This window comes from Neofelis nebulosa, chromosome 8, assembly GCF_028018385.1.
Source record: "Neofelis nebulosa isolate mNeoNeb1 chromosome 8, mNeoNeb1.pri, whole genome shotgun sequence".
Lineage (NCBI taxonomy): Eukaryota > Metazoa > Chordata > Mammalia > Carnivora > Felidae > Neofelis > Neofelis nebulosa.
In genome coordinates, this window is record NC_080789.1 from 136,339,361 (window position 1) to 136,356,053 (window position 16,693).

Sequence of the window (16,693 nt, forward strand, 5' to 3'; positions counted from 1 at the left end):
ATCCATTATTAAAATTAATTTCATCTGTTTTATCTTGCTTTTTTAACATGGTTACTAGAAAGCATAATGTCCGGTTCTATTCCTCTTAGCGCTGTTCTAAGCCAATAGGAATGTTGTTTTTATTTTTATTTTTGAGAGAGACAGAGAGAGACAGAGCACAAGCGGGGGAGGGGCAGAGAGAGAGGGAGACACAGAATCCGAAGCAGGCTCCAGGCTCCGAGCTGTCAGCACAGAGCCCGACGCGGGGCTCGAACTCGTGAATCGCGAGATCATGACCTGAGCTGAAGTTGGACACTTAACCGACTGAACCACCCAGGCACCCCAGGAATGTTGTTTTTAAGTGCTGTGTGTTTTTTTTTAAGTTATTTATTTGGGGTGGGGAGAGAGAAAGAGAGAGAGAGAGAGCACAAGTTGCGGAGGAACAGAGAGAGAGGGAGAGAGAGAGAGTCCCAAGCAGGCTCTGAACCATCAGCACAGAGCCCAGTGCGGGGCTTGAACCCACAAACCGTGAGATCCTGACCTGAGCTGAAATCCAGATTCAGACGCTTAACCGACTGAGCCACCCGGGTGCCCCTTACGTGCCATAGTCTTAGTAGCTCTTGTGATCTTCTGGATGTGTCAGGCATGGTGACGTTGTCCCTGTGCTTCTCCTTCCTGCAGGTGGAGATCAGCCTTCAGAGCAACTTCCAGCCGGGGATGAAATTAGAAGTGGCCAATAAGAACAACCCGGACACGTACTGGGTGGCCACCGTCATCACCACCTGCGGCCAGCTGCTGCTTCTGCGCTACTGCGGCTACGGCGAGGACCGCCGGGCCGACTTCTGGTGTGATGTGGTGATAGCAGACCTCCACCCCGTGGGGTGGTGCACGCAGAATAACAAGGCCTTGATGCCCCCGGATGGTAAGCTCCGGCATCCGGACGGCAAGCTGGCCCGCGTCCCGAAGCCTTTTGGTCCCCGAGCGATCGCCGTCCGTGACGCTTGTAGACAAACCTGGCAGAGATTCGAAAACCGACGTAGGAGGGAGGTCTGGTGCTTGACGCGACGTGCCTTGAGTTTCAGTGGCTGGAGGGGCTCCAGAGTGAGGGGGGACCTGGGTGCGTTTTTGGACGTCCGCCCAGCCGACCGTGGCCTTCCGCAGACTTAAAGCTTTGGAGCCTGATCGTCACACGGGTGTTGGGGGTGGGAAAGGGGGGCTGAGGGACGCCCATGACTGACGTCTTATTTCCTCTTTGGGTTGTGTGGCTTTTCTTCTGCCTTAGAGGCTGGGCGTTTTGAACAGTGGCATCGAGCATCTGGAACAGGCTTCTCTAGAAGGTTTAACCTGCCTTCTTGCAGGGAGACCGTCAGGGTGTGAGGCACGTAGAAAACCAAACTCATGTGGAGAAATGGCATTACTCTCGAGGCAATGGTCAGAGCTTGTGTAGTTAAGATCCATTTCGTTGCTGGAAGACGGTGGTACTCCACTGGGGTGACTGTACCCCCCCGGGGGACTTTTGGCCACGCCTGTTTTGGTTATGACAGTGGGTAGGGGATGCTGCTGACATCGGGCGGGAGGGCCGGGTGCTGGCAGACAGACACCCTTGCTTGGACAGGACGGTCCCCACACAGGGAATCGCGGGCTCAAACTGGCCGTGGCGCGGACTTGGAGAAAACCCCACGTGTCACGCAGGCACGGAAGGAGCCCATGCGATCATGTACGTGAGAAAAGCTGTGTTACCAAATACTTGAACCTCAACACCTTGTTTTCCGTGTTTGGTGACAGGGTGATGCTTGAAGACTTTCCGCGCTGATCCTCAGGCGCCTGGAACGTGTCCGTAGGACTGCCTGCCTGTTTCAATTCCGACTCGATGTTTTCATTTCGAACCGACACGTAACGTGTCAGAGCTGAATTCCGAGCTTCTTCTTGTCCACCGTTATGGGCGGTGGCTTTTTCCCGGAACGTTTCGATTCTGTCTTCTGTTCTGAGTTCCGATAGATCATTCTTCCGATTGGTGGGAATGGTCTGGATTGTGCCTAATTGAGAGCCTGCTAAGAGGCAGTCATCGTAGACACGTGGAGTTTGAGTTGCATTTCTGTGACATTTGTAAGGACCGACTGCACTGCCCGGGCCTCAGCTGACTCGGGGCTCCTTATTGCTTCGGAAGAAAGAGAGACGGGCCCTTTGCGTCTCTTCTCCCCCGTGGACCTCTTTCTGCTCCTCTGCCCGCGTTACCCCTTCCTCCCCCGGCGGTTAGCTCACCGGTCACTTCCTCAGGCAACCAGGGTCAAACCCCGTCTTTGCTCAAAAAGCCCCTGGCGCCCTTAGAGGCGATGACATTTGTGAGTGTGCCTCTCCCCCACATCGATAGTTGAAAAAAACCTGAGTCACGATCCACATACTGTAAGATTCATCCCTTTAAGTGTGCGGTTCACTGATTTTTGATGTGGTCACAAGGCTGTGCAACCACTGTCATTGCCTTTTTTTAAATGTTTTGTTTATTTTTGAGAGAGAGAGAGAGAGAGAGAGAGAGAGAGAAAGAGAAAGAGAGAGAGGAGAGAGAGGGAGAATGAACAGGGGAGGGGCAGAGAGAGAGGGAGACACAGAATCGGAAGCAGGCTCCAGGCTCTGAGCCATCAGCACAGAGCCTGATGTGGAACTTGAACCCATGAACCGTGAGATCATGACGTGAGCCGAAGTCAGACGCTTCACCGACTGGGCCACCCAGGCGCCCCCCACATTTTCTTTATCTGTTCATCTGCCCGTAAACACGTAGGTGGCTTTAATGTCTTGGCTGTTGTAAATAATGCTGCGATGAACATGGGGCGCAGAGCTCTCTTTGGCGTAGTGTTTTTGTTTCCTTTGGATAGACTCCCAGTCATGGAATTGCTGGGTCACAGGGTAGTTCTAGTTCTAAGTTTTTGACCAACTTCTGTACCGTTTTCCACCGCGGCTGCACCGGTTGGCATTCCCACCAGCAGTGCTCGGGGGCTCCCGCTTCTCCACATCCTCGCCCGCATGTTCTCTCTGGTCGCTGTGACGATAACCATCCTGCACGTGTGAAGCGACACCTCCCTGTGGTCTGGATTTGCATTTTCCTGATGATGAGTGATGGCGAGCGTCTTTTCGTGTACCTGGATGCGCTCTTTGGGAAAATGTCTGTTCAGAGCTTCCCACTTTTTCTTGCTTTCTCGTTAAATTGAATACAGTGGACACGCGATGTTACAGCGGTTTCGGGTGTGCAACAAAGTAATTCACCTTCTCTGTATCTTGTGCTCTGCTCCCCACAAGTGTGGCTAACTTCTGTCCCCATGCAACGCTGTGACGGTCTCATTGGCTGTATTTTTCATCCCCACAGTGTATTCACGTCATAACTGGAAGCTCGTACCTCCAGTCCCCTTCGCCAAACACATGAAGGGAAACGAATGACGCTTCTGCCCATGTTTAAATTGGATTGTTTTCGGCTATTGACTTGTATGGGTTCTATATGTATTTTGGATATTAACCCCTTATCAGTATGTGGCTGCAAATATTTTTCCCCGTTCCATAGGTTATCTTTTCATTTTTTTAAAAAAGTTTTTTAAGTTTATTTATTTATTTTTGAGAGAGAGACCGAGAGAGAGAGAGAGAGAGCGGGGAAGGGGCAGAAAGACAGGGAGAGAGAGAATCCCAAGCACGCTCCGCACCATCAGCGCAGAGCCCGACGTGGGGCTTGAACTCACAAACTACATGTTCACGACCTGAGTCGGACGCTTAACCCATTGAGCCACCCAGGCGCCCCAAGTTATCTTTTCATTTTGATGATGGTTTCTTTTGCTGCGCAGAAGCTTTGTAGCTTCATGTAGTCTCACTTGTTTATTTTTTGTTTTAGTGCTTGTGCTTTAGGCATCCTATCCAAAAAAAAAAAAAAAACCCTGCCAAGATTGATGTCCAGGTACTCCCCCCACCCCCTGTACCCCTCTGTTTTCTTCTAGGAGTATGGTTTTTGGTCTTACATTTAGGTCTGTAGCTCATTTCGAGTGAATTTTTGTGAGTGGTGTAAGATAGGTTCCTTCTTTTTTAAGACCGAATACTATTCCCTTTGCTTTGAATTAAGACAGCTGCCGAGGTGAAAAGATAACGGTGTAATGCAAGATTATTTCATTTCCCCGTGGTCTCTGTCGGCTCATGAAGCAAACCAGTCGCGATGGATGCTTCGCGCTGATGGAATGTTGGGAAGGCGTCAGTGCTGTTTAGGGGACGAGAGGTCTTTCTGCCCGCCCCGCTCTGCACACAGAGGCCCCGTGGTCGTGCCCACACACCCTCGGGAGGGTGCTTCCCTCGCCCCCTCGCCGTCCTTTCTCATCTCCTTTATGACTCGCTCTTAAAGTTTGACACGTTAGCAGTTAAATGCCCTTGGAAAGGCTGTACTACGATGGTTTCACTTTATATAATAGATTCTCTAGTGAATCGTTCTGGAGACAAGTTCCAGGGTGCTGAATTTTAACACTCTTGGAGCTAATGGGTTCATTTGGTAGAAATGCATGCTGTTGCTCGAGAGAGAGAGAGAGAGAGAGAGAGAGAGGGCATAGTTTATCAATCAATTCTTCCTCCTCGCTTGGCTGAAAAATGTGGCAGCAGCCACAGTTTCGGAAACACCATCAAATTTGTATCCTACTGACTTTGCGCTATTAGGCAAGACAGAGAGACACTTAAAATGACAAATTCCCGATGAAAAATGGGAACACCCAGTCAAGGGGGGGAAGCATTAATGTGCCTGAGTGATCCGAAGCCCGCTCAAACAATAACAAGTTATGCTAATTTGAGAATGTCTTCGTGGCTCCTTTTAAATAACTTGAGAAAAAATTTAGTAGGTGATCAATATGACTTGGAAATCTTCCGCGCGGAGAACAAAGTCAGGGAATAGCAGGTTCAGGGGGGCAAAAGGTTTTATTGATTGCTGTAGTACAGGATAATTACTGCTTTGTAGCCAGAGGCGGCGGGTGCCCCGCAGGGAATCGGGGGGGAATCTATTTTCGAACAAGGATTCTTGTTTGTGTGGTTTTCTGCCGTAGAGAGCTAATATCATTGTAAATTCTGGAACTGTACCTGGTCGGGTCTGCGTCGCGGCTCAACTTGAAAGGCGTCGCAGGGTGTTAACACAAGTTAAAGTCGGCAACACGTGACGCTTTTGTTTGAGATGCTCCAGTGTGATGGATCTTCTTACCGATCTCAGGAGTCGGGATGTTTTAGAGGGAGTCAGGGGGTGTTTTGACGGGAGGAACATCGCGGCTGGAGCCTGGGGGTCTGGTTCTCACTTTGCCTCTGCCGTGAATTTAGCTACCTGGGTGAGATTCCTCTCCATTTTCTCATCTTTGAGAGGAGGTTGTATCGTCCCTAAAGGCCGTTCCAGCCTGACGTGCCTCGGTTTGTGGTCCTCGTGAAGGAGAGGAGGAAGAAGGGTGCTGGTTTGCCCACCGTATACGTGAGGAGTGGACTTTGTTTTGGAGCTGAGATCTGTGGAAGTGTGTACGAAGCACAGAAGTTTCTGTGTCACTGTGGGGGTGATCACGTTTCAGTGGATTGGGGGACAGACGGGGCTGGGAAATTCTTGTGAGTGCCTGGGTCCTTTGTCGCCTGCAAGGGACAGAATTTTGCTCGATAAAGAATCCAAAGAATCAAAGATGCCGGTTCCCTGTTGGAGCCCAGAGAACCGGGAATCATTCCCCCCGAGGGACAGCGGAAGTGGAGTTGAGTCCATCACTGTGTGCAGGAGAGCTCCAGAATACAGGTGGGGGAAGCAAGGGGGTGAGGGTGTGGGCGATTGTGCCCCTCCCCATCCCCCCCCCCCCCCCCCCCCCCCCCCCCCGGGAAGGAGGAAGGAGAGGGCTGCCTTTCCTGCTCAGACTGGGGTTAATAGCGCTCAATGCCTGGGAGGACATTCTGGGGTTGCCCCAAGTAGCTTTTCATCTTCTGAGGTCACCGCATTAAGACACTCATTTTATGATTTTATTTTATATTTTTATTTATTTTAATGTGTAGTTTTGAGAGAGAGAGAGAGAGAGAGAGAGAGAGAGAGGGAAGGAGAGAGAGAAGGAGTGTGAGCTGGTGAAGGGCAGAGAGAGAGCGGGAGACACAGAATCCGAAGCAGGCTCCAGGCTCCGAGCTGTGAGCACAGAGCCCAATGTGGGGCTCGAACTGACGAAACTGAGATCACGACCTGAGCCGAAGTTGGACACTTAACCGACTGAGCCACCCAGGCGCCCCCTGATTTTAGATGATAGTTTTACCAACCACCGAGCACAGTCCCATATTTTTTACAGTCCCGTATTTTTCTCGCCTTGCCATCTGAAATGGACGTGATACCTGAATCACCACGAGCCGTCATTATTACACTAAACGTTACAAAGAAGGAAACAGCATGGTGGCTGCTCTCCCCATTTCAGTAAGATGTGATTCCAATCCGCAGGCAGAGAACTCCACTAATAAGGACGTGTTTAGAGAGACCTGGGCGTAGTGGCCAATTGGCCGTCCAAAGAGCAGTGTTCCTGCTCGTGAGCTCATCGGTGCTAATCTCTCATATTAAAAGTATTAACAAACATACTACATTAAAGCATCGGTAAGTGCAGTGGAGGATTAGAGCCCTTATTAGAGGAGCTAGATGGAAAACGTTTTAGCTTACTAAATCAACAAAGCTTGATTTATTCATAAGCACACGCAAAGCTCGCAAAGGGCAACTGCCAAATAATTATTGTTTATGGTGATAATGTAAGGAAATCATTTAATCCAGTGACTGTTTCACTGTTATTTATTGAGAAGTAGCAACTACCTCCTAACGCGTGGGGTCGGGGAGCTTTGACTTTCTAGCAGGCGCCTACCGAGTGCCTGAAAGAAATGCTCCTGTGAGATTGCAGGTGAGTACGAAGCCTGCCCGAATGAGACCCCTCGGCTTATAAATTGAGAAATATTTATGCGCACTTTCTACTGTTGCAGTAAAAGTATTGGAATTACGGTGCCTTAGGAATCATGCCTCTAATTTTTATTTTCCCCGTTATTAACATTTCTGTAATTTGAATTGCAAACTCTGCAGTCTTGCCAGAATGACTCTATTTACCATTCAAAGTTGAAGGAAAATTACTGGGAGTTAGTTAATATATAACTTATTTGAATAAAGGGATGTTTATTCATGAAGCGTTAGCAGCAAGTGTGAATATGGCCTTATGTTCCGCACGTAGAGGCAGCCAGGTTCTGAAGCCTGGTCTTAGGACTGTTTGGGGGAATTTTGTTTTTCCCCGTAGTTGGTTATAACGTAAGAGGTGAGGGGGGCAGTTGGTGTGTAGGGCTGTGAAATCGCGGGACCACGGGCCTTCCAGTTATGTCACCGCGGACTCTGAGAAGCAGAATGCGACGGTGTTGATGTTGATGGCCTGAACGACATTTTCGTAACACGAATGGATCGTACACAGTCACGTGGTTTTCACTGGCCGCCTTCGGTATCCTGGGAGTACCTGCCTCTTCAGGCGGTCCTGTGTCGGCTCTTCACATCTTCTGGCCCCTGCTTGTTGGTTCTCATTTGCTTGGGTCCTGTAGGCAGCTGGGCCCCGAGTGTCGGGCACAGGACAGGACAGCCACACGTGGCCTCGTGCGGCCTCTGAGCGTGTGACCTCACGTTTCTGAGGCTCCGTCTTACAACACACTGCATTGGCCTAGATGGTTGCTCAGGTTTCCTTCAGCTCAAAAATGTTCTGAACGTGAGAATTCAAAGAGCAATGAATGAGATTTATAAAGGGGCTCTGAAGTCAATAAATAGGCCCCATGATTAGATACCGATGAAACTGTTCGTTTTAGCCTGTGGAAGGAAAAGCAAAGACCGAAACCAAGGAAGGCAGACCGAATGGTGGTCCTGTCCTATAAATTAAAACCCTTTGCATAGATAGTGGTGAACAACTGTTAGCTTATGAGTAGAACAGTAGTCTCTTCTCCTATAATTCCTGCTTGATGTTCGTACTTGTCCTTTGTTTTTTGTTTTTTTTTTTTAATTTTTTTTTTTTAAGTTTATTTATTTTTGAGACAGAGAGAGACAGAGCATGAACGGGGGAGGGTCAGAGAGAGAGGGAGACACAGAATCGGAAGCAGGCTCCAGGCTCTGAGCCATCAGCCCAGAGCCCGACGCGGGGCTCGAACTCGCGGACCGCGACATCGTGACCTGAGCTGAAGTCGGACGCTTAACCGACTGAGCCACCCAGGCGCCCCTGTACTTGTCCTTTGAAACTCACTGTGCATCACACATCCCCGTCTTTGGTTTCTCGAAATGTGATCACGAATTTTATTCTGTTTGCATCATGGCTTTTCAATTAAAAACACTTTCACCCACAAAATAATTTTATTTGGTGCCTGCTGTGCACCAGCTAACTAAATCTAACCCGATCTGAAGAATGCCTTTGTAAACTGGCTGGTATGATTTTTTTTTTTAATGTTTATTTATTTATTTCGAGAGAGAGAAAGAAGAGGGGAGGGAAAGAGAGAGAGGGAGACACAGAATCCCAAGCAGTCTCCGTATTATCAGCACAGAGCTCGATGTGGGGCCCGATCTCACGAACTGTGAGATCATGACCTGAGCCGAAATCAAAAGTCAGACGCTTAACCGACGGAGCCACCCAGGTGCCCCCTGGATGGTATAATTCTTATATTACGTTTGAAAATCATGGCTTGGTAAGTGGTATCCCCAGGTCAGACAGTTTGAGGTAGAGTTTAAGGTAAGGATTACCCACCCCCACCCTCCACGTCCGAAATTGGTGCTTTGAAAATAGGAGGAGGTTAGTAAATATTTGTTTATTGATTAAGCTGTGTCAGTCAGACTGTTGAATCTTTAGACTCAAAATCTTGGAAACGTACTACTAAGAAAAGTGGTAGAATTGGCTTCTTGTGATTTTTAAGAAGAAGGTAGAACGCTAACTTGTCCAGAATGTTTTCCATCTTGTCATTTTTGGAGGCAAATAAATGGAAGCGATTCGGTCTGGAACTTCCTTGCCAAATGGTAATCATGAGATTATGTAAAGTTATGTAAATTGTATCAGATGCTATTTGGGTTTTTCTGCAACGTGAAAACTGTAAGCACAAAGCGGCACCGTAAGATTTTCCGTCTCGGTGTTAGTCGTAAATGAATTTACTTTCTCGTGCTGCTTAATCCAGCAGCATATACTTTAAGTCAGGCTCGTGTCTGATTCTGTGTGGGATATGGGTGGGCTAGTTCTGTGGGTCCCTGTGGCCTCTTGTTGGCTATTTTTGGTCCTTTGTCTCCCTGTCAGGGCCTGTCTTCTTGGTCCCCTCTCCCCTGTTGAGGGTCCTGGCCGTGGGCTGCTCTCAGCGGGGCCCAGGTAGTGCTGAGAGAACCTTCTAGTCACCTTTGAGCAGACAGGGCTCTCGCAGCACAGCACGGCCTCCTGGGACCTCTGACTGTCCCCAGCCCAACATACCTTTGTTTTCCCGCCCAGAGCCAGGAGCCCTAGCGTCATCTGGTCCCCTCCTTCATGCCTCCGACTAGCCTTCTAGCCTGTTGGACTGGTGAGTTTCTCCCACCCCTTTTCCTGCTCTGGGCTCCTGAACAAGACTCTGACTTCCTGCTGCTTCTGGTTAAGTTCCCCATCCAGGCTCAAGTTTCCAGGGTCTTGCCTCCGTTCCAGGACCACGCCTCCATTCCAGAGCCATTCCAAGCATGCCTCTGTTCCAAGCATGCCTCTGTTCCAGGGTCATGCCCTCTGCATTTATCTGAGAGGTTGACAGGACCCAGCCATGGGAGTATCTCTTCCTCAGCTGTGTGCTGCTCTCTGAGAGTACCTGCCCCTGGGCTTACCTCCAAGACATATGGCTAATGCTGATATACGTCTGGGTACAAGGGTCTACGACGTGTTTAGAAAGACAGTAGCTAATGTGACTTCATCGTGGCTTTAGTTTTTTTTTTTTTTTCTAAAGTTTATTTATGTATTTATTTTGAGAGAGAGAGAAAGCACTAGTCAGGGAGAGGCAGAAAGAGAGGGAGAGAGAGAATCCCAAGCAGGCTCCATGAAGACCGCACAGAGCCCGACGCGGGGCTCGAGCCCACGAACCGTGAGCTCATGACCCAAGTCGAAGTTGGACGCTTAACTGACTGAGCCAGCCAGGCGCCCCTGTAATTTTCCTATTAATTTCAGTAGATGATTTAGAATATTTAGCAGGAAAGTAGCTTTTTTTTGAAGACATATAATAAGATACACTTAAAATTGTGATGTTTGCATTTTGATTTACATTGTTTTCATCGAAAATATTAAAATTGTACAGACTGGAGATAATTATATTTTATCTTTTAATGCCTTGAATGATTTCTGTGAATAGAATACAAATTATGTGAAAATCTTGCTTTTTTTTTTAACTAGATGGCTAATGATTTTGCTGGAAAAAATATAAGGAAGATAATTTTTTATGGAATAGATACAGAATGATTTATGAATTATGTAAGTCTTTAATTTATTACTCATTCAAACATTGCTAGGCCATCAACAGCCGGATACACCGTCGTTATTAAATTTATTTATCTTTGGCATTTGACCAACTTGCAGTTGCCTATATACCATAGCTTTTTACATACTATGTGACTGTTATTATGAAGATGTATTTGTCCACGTAGGAAGATGGGGCATACTTTACTTCACAGCCTGTTTGCTTGATTAATGACTTGAGACTATTTCCAGTGTGGTATGTGGGCTCACATTTGAGCTCTGCTGGGCCCTGTACAGGGAAGGGTGGCCTGTTCAAACTTTCCACCCTGGGTTTCTCACGGCCCCTGTGACCTGGGCGGGGGTTGCTTGGTATGGGTCCATTTTGGGAGCCAATTTCCGGACCCTTGCGTTCTGTATCTTTCGTGACACCCATCTGCCTGGGAAGACCACTGAAGTGTCTGTTCCCGCCTCCCCAGCCAGCCAGAGAAGAATGTCATCTCACGCATAGCCTTTGGGGCCCCGAACACAAAATCTCGGTGTGTTACGTGAAGCCTTCTTTACTCAAGGCATCATATCAAGGTACAACACTTTTACGGTTAATCATCAAATTTTGTAATGTTACTTATGTTTTGATCTGGACCAGAAGTAATTTTAGTACCCTGAGCCTGAAGAAAATTTTCATTTTACGGTTGGAGGGATTTTTAAAAGGGTAATTTTTAAAATTATATGTTACATTTTTTGTTGTGGTCTCAGAGGAGTCAGGTAGGGTGAGCAATAAAAGAATGAAATGAAATGGGAATGAAAACAAGGGGAAGATATTACGTGTAGTAGGAGTCGGAGGGGTGTGGGGTGGGCTTGAATTCAGGACAAAGAGGAGTTCCATGCAAACGGTTGAAGTTGCACTTAATTACATGCATTTAAAAATGCATGGTTGTGGGGGCGCCCGGGCGGCTCAGTTGGTTAAGTGTCCAACTCTTGGTTTCCACTCCGGTCATGATCTCATGGTTTGTGAGTTTGAGCCCCACGTCGGGCTCCACACTGACAGTGTGGAGTCTGCTTGGGATTCTCTCTCTCTCTTTCTCTCTCTCTCTCTCTCTCTCTCTCTCTCTCAAAATAAATGGACTTTAGAAAAATTTTTTAAAAATTAAAAAAATGCATGGTGGAGAGGGTCAGATCATTCTATCGGATATAGTTATGGGAGCGATACAGCATTTTATTCAAAGTGTCAAAAATGCAGTTATAGGAAATGACATCCTTTGTAACTACTGAAATGAATGAAAGATTTTAGAGTGCCTAATGGAAAATATGCAAGGAAGGAGTGCCTGGGTGGTTCAGTTGGTTAAGCATCCGACAACGGTCATGATGTCACCGTTTGTGAGTTCGAGCCCCACGTCAGGCTCTGTGCTGACAACTCAGAGCCTGGAGCCTGCTTCGGATTCTGTGTCTCTCTCTCTGCCCCTCCCCCACTCATGTTCTGTCTCTATCTCTGTCTCTCTCTCAAAAATAAATAAACATTAAAAAAAATTTAAAAAGACAAAATACACGAGGGGGAAACATTAGTTTTTTCAGAATTCTTTGGAGGGGGTATGTGAGTAGTAGAGTTTGAAGAGCCATCATCCATACCTGTGTCAGAAAAAAGGCCATTCTTGGGGCGCCTGGGTGGCTCAGTCAGTTAAGCGTCCAACGTTGGCTTAGGTCACGATCTCACAGTTTGTGGGTTCAAGCTCCGTGTTGGACTCTGTGCTGACCGCTCACAGTCTGGAGCCTGCTTCATATTCTGTATCTCCCGCTCTCTCTGCCCCTCCCCTGCTTGTGCTCTGTCTGTCTCTGTCTCTCAAAAATAAATAAACGCTAAAAAAGAAAAAAGTTTAAATAAAAAAAAGGCCATCCCAAAAAGCCGACTAGTCCCTCCTGCTTTCCTGGGCACATATTTGGCCCTTACGATCTGGAAGGTGTACTTTTATCCCAAGGGGTGACTGCCTGAGCCTTACCTGGCAGGTGTCTCAGTATTCTGAATGTCCTCCCATGTCCATCCTAGACTTGTAATTCAAGGGTTTAGAAGCCTTTTAGGGCTCTGGAAGTATTTCTCATCATTGGGCTTTTGTAGAATTTATATTCAGTCATGGGTTCCTTTCAAGTCTCCCTCTGGGGTCCTTTGCTGATGGGAGCACCAGAACTGGTAGAGAGAGGACCTTGGCTTGATGGTGAAGAGCCCTGACATTGCCTCCCGGCCGCTCTCTTGGTCCACAAGCTGTGTTACTATTGCTATGGAAGTGGAAACAATTTTACACCAATCTACCAAGGGTTATTTATTGAGATTCTACTCTTTGCCCAGTGGCTTTTTTGGTGGGAATATATGATAGGCTTATTATGAAGCGTTTTATATGAAGCTCATTTGTACTGTAGTCAACTTTTGGCCAAGGACAGGTACACAGGTGATGGGCTTGCTTTCGGAAGTCGATGTTTTATATGACACCTGCCAGTGTATGGATTTATTTGTGGTGTTTCCTGCTTTGGCCATTCCTTCTCGAAAACCTCACTCTTGTCTTGCTAACATGTACTGGAAATTAATTTGAAATTCTGATCTCTGGAAACTTGGGTTGCATCTTCCTTTTTGTCTGGGTGGTAACTTCTCTGAGACTGCACTCTTCTTGTGTTTTAAAAATTTGTCTTTGTTTATACTAAGCCTTTTTAGAGGGTGGTTAGCTCTAATGGACATTTACAAGAGCCGGAGGTTGACCTGATTGGGCACGGAAGTGTGACCCCTGACTTCTCTGGTGGTCTGCCAAAGGCCGACGGGAAAGGTCTGTCTGCACTGGATCCTGTTGGTACTTACATCAAATAAATGGGTGTTTTTGAAGCGGCTTCTTGTGCATTGAAGAGTGTGCCTCCCACCCTATGGAGGAGGGGGTGCTGGCCTGAGTCTGGTGGTCTGGCTGGTGGCTCAGCTCTGCCTCTCGCTGGTCGTTACCTTGGAACAAAGTCACTTAACCTGTTTTCATCATACTTTCTGCATCTCTGTTGATGGAAGATATAGAAGCTCTCTGGAACCTGATAGTAAAGTGGGAAGAACATGTAGTGTCATGGTATTCCTTCTTTTTTTTTTTTTTTTTTTTTAATGTTTATTTTGAGAGAGAGAGAGAGCGTGTGCACAGGGGAAGGGCAGAGAGAGAGGGAGAGAGATAGAGAGAGCATCCCAAGCAGGCTCCGTGCTGTAAGTGCAGACCCCGACGTGGGTTTTGATCGCAAGAACGCTGAGATCGTGACCTGAGCCGAAATCAAGAGTGGGACGCTTCACCGACTGAGCCACCCAGGTGCCCACCTCCTTCTTTTTTTTAAATGTCAGAGGCCCGGGGCGCCTGGGTGGCTCAGTCAGTGAAGCGTCCGACTTCGGCTCAGGTCACGATCTCGTGGTCCGTGAGTTTGAGCCCCACGTCGGGCTCTGGGCTGATGGCTCGGAACCTGGAGCCTGCTTCCGATTCTGTGTCTCCCTCTCTCTCTGACCCTCCCCCGTTCATGCTCTGTCTCTCTCTGTCTCAAAAATAAATAAACGTTAAAAAAAATTTTTAAATAAAAAAAAATAAATAAATGTCAGAGGCCCTAATGGTCCCCCTTCTAGGGAGGCATCCGTGAGGAAGTCCTGGCATCTAACGTGGGATTTGTATAAACTCCTTAGAGCCTGTGCTAAGAATGTAGGAGGAAATCTAGAAATACTCTCTTTTTCTTCCTTTATCCTCTGGCTAAGGGTGGTATTGTATTCACTTTTAAATTTTACTTATTTATCGAGATTGATTAGTTTAAAGGCTTTACTATTTAGAGCGGTTTTAGGTTCACAGCAGAACTGGGGGGGAAGGTACAGAGACTTCTCTTAAGCCTCCTGCCCCCCACATACACGGCCTCCCCCCATCAGCATCCCCCACCAGATGGTACATTTGTTACCGTTGATGAAGCTACGTTGACTCCTCAGCATCACCGAGTCCATGGTTTACATTAGGTGTTGCACAGTCTGTGGTTTGGACAGATGTATAATGACATGTGCCACCATTATACTGTCACGCAGAGTCGTTTCAGAGCCCTAAAAGTCCCCTGTGCTCCACGTGTCCATCCTTCCTCCCTGCCCCGCCCCAGGCAACCGTCTATCTGTTACTGTCTCCATGGTTTTCTTTTTCCATCACGGCCGTATAGTTGGAATTATAACACTTTTATTTGTTATGCCTTGCCCGTAGTTAAAGCTCAGTATTTGGTTAAGTGGATAAGGAACAGAGCCTCTGCACTAATTAAACATCACAGCAGCCACCGGCAAGAAGTAATTGGTAGTGGCGTATGCACATTATTTACCGAAGGGCCTCTTAAATCTTACCGCCCCCACACACACCAGTCCCCGCTCCTGGGCGCAGAAGCCCGGTGCATGTTGGACACGGTGCTTAGAAGCAGGGAGGAGAGCGTTAGTCGTGGACGCTTGTATTGAAGATGAATGACGACAGACAGCCCGACTGCAGGGGAGGAGAAGGGAAATCTGGGCAAAGTGGGTGTCGATGGCAGAGCAATCTAACGCCATTTATTGTAGGAGCAAATAGCCCTGTCGGCGGGACTGGAGGGTATGGGCTTCTGTACAGCCAGGTGTCAGCCATTCTAAGGGAAAGGCGAATAACTGATTTATAGGACTCTCAAGCCTCGAAAAAGCTTTTGTTATTCTGTATCTACCAAACAGGTGGCAACAGAGGGGATATGGCGTGGAGAAGTAAAGGCTGTAAAGAATGGCTACTCTTTGGGGCACCCGGGCGGCTCAGTTGGTTGAGCGTCTGACTCTTGGATTTGGCTCAGGTCGTGATCTCATGGTTTGTGCTGACCGTGTGGTCTGCTTGGGATTCTTTTTCTCCTCTCTGCCCCTTCCCCGCTCATGCACACTTGCTCTCTCTCTTTCTCAGGATAAATAAATAAGCATTTATTTAAGAAAAAAAGAATTGCTACTGTGATAGACAGGTGCTTTATGAGTTGAGTGGGTCCTCACTACCTTAGAATTCTGCCAGAGTCACATCTACAGTGTAAAACAGTCCCTAGTCTGTCTCCTTTAACATGATAAAGCCCTAAGACAGCACCCTGGGGGCACTGACCTGGTACACAAATAATAGATTTTAATGATTTTTGTATTGGGAGGCGTGGTGAATCCAGGTGGGAAGTCCAGGTCACGTGGTCTGGGCCCGGGGACGAGGACTGGCCAGAACAGAGCAAGCCCCCCTATCAGTAGGACGGGCCCCATGGGAAAAATCTAGAACCTACAGCAGGATTGGGCGCTGGGCTGGGAAACTCACGGAGGGATCAGGGCTGGCCCGACCTCATCAACAGGGTAGACGGAGGCAGGGGGAGGGAGCTGCGGGATGGAGCCGTAGGTGACCCCTCTGGGGCCCTGCGTGGATGCCTTGAGTGAAGGAAGGTTGGATGGGGCTGTGTGTGTGTTCTAGGAGGGTGGCTGGGCTCCCAGCGGCCCCCTGGCCGAGTGGCAGGTTAATTTTGGGATGTCCCCATGAGAGAGGGCTTCTGAGCCCGAGCCCTCCCGCCTGTTGGAGAAGTGCCTCCACATAGGGGCATCCTAGAAACTGATTTCTGCTTCCACAGCACCTCATCCTCCAAGTGTCGTGTCTAAGATCGGTGATAGGCAGGGTGGCAATCTGCACACGCAGCCTGAGGGTCTGGGAAAAGCACAGGTGCATAGAGGTGGCAGGCCTGAAACCAGTGAGCCCCCACACGGCGTCCTGTGCCGGCCTGCCCTTCATTCTGTCTGCTTTAGATCCTGGACCCAAAGAGGTGTTTTTTTTTTTTTGTTTTTTGTGTTTTGTGTTTTTGAGAGCGAGAGAGGATCCCACAAGGGGCGAGAGAGAGACAGAGAGAGAGGGAAGTGGGGCTCACCTGGGGACTCATGTTGTACCTGAAGCAGGGCTCGTGCTCACCCGATGTGGGACTCGAACTCACGAACGGTGCGCTCATGACCTGAGCCGAAGTCAGATGCTTAATTGTCAAAGATGAGCCCGAATCTAGTTAGGTCCAACAGCTTTGAGGACAGAAAGATTGCACAAAACGAGGCCCAGCTGTTCATCTTCTAAAAAGTTCCAGGGGGATTGTAGCAAGAATTCACAGTAGTCAGCTGCTAGAAATTTCGTATTTCTGAAAAGATGTAACCAGCAGGAAGTGCTATTGAATTGAAAAGAAATACGATTTTAGGGCTTTTCATAATTATTATTTTTCTGGTTATCTCTTACTGA

General features: G+C 48.0%; 1 protein-coding gene across 10 annotated transcripts in view; it reads left to right on the forward strand.

The window, feature by feature from the left end:
- Positions 1-16,693, forward strand: part of SFMBT2 (Scm like with four mbt domains 2) — a 231,323-nt gene that overhangs the window by 36,564 nt on the left and 178,066 nt on the right. For 8 of the 10 annotated variants that reach the window (XM_058681954.1, XM_058681953.1, XM_058681956.1 and 5 more), the window contains exon 4: positions 661-901. The exons of 1 other annotated variant lie outside the window; for it this stretch is intronic. In XM_058681954.1, coding sequence (XP_058537937.1) covers positions 661-901 — 241 coding nt within the window. Of the gene's footprint in view, positions 1-660; positions 902-16,693 lie in introns of those variants that run through there. One more of the 10 variants, XM_058681960.1, reaches the window with a different exon arrangement.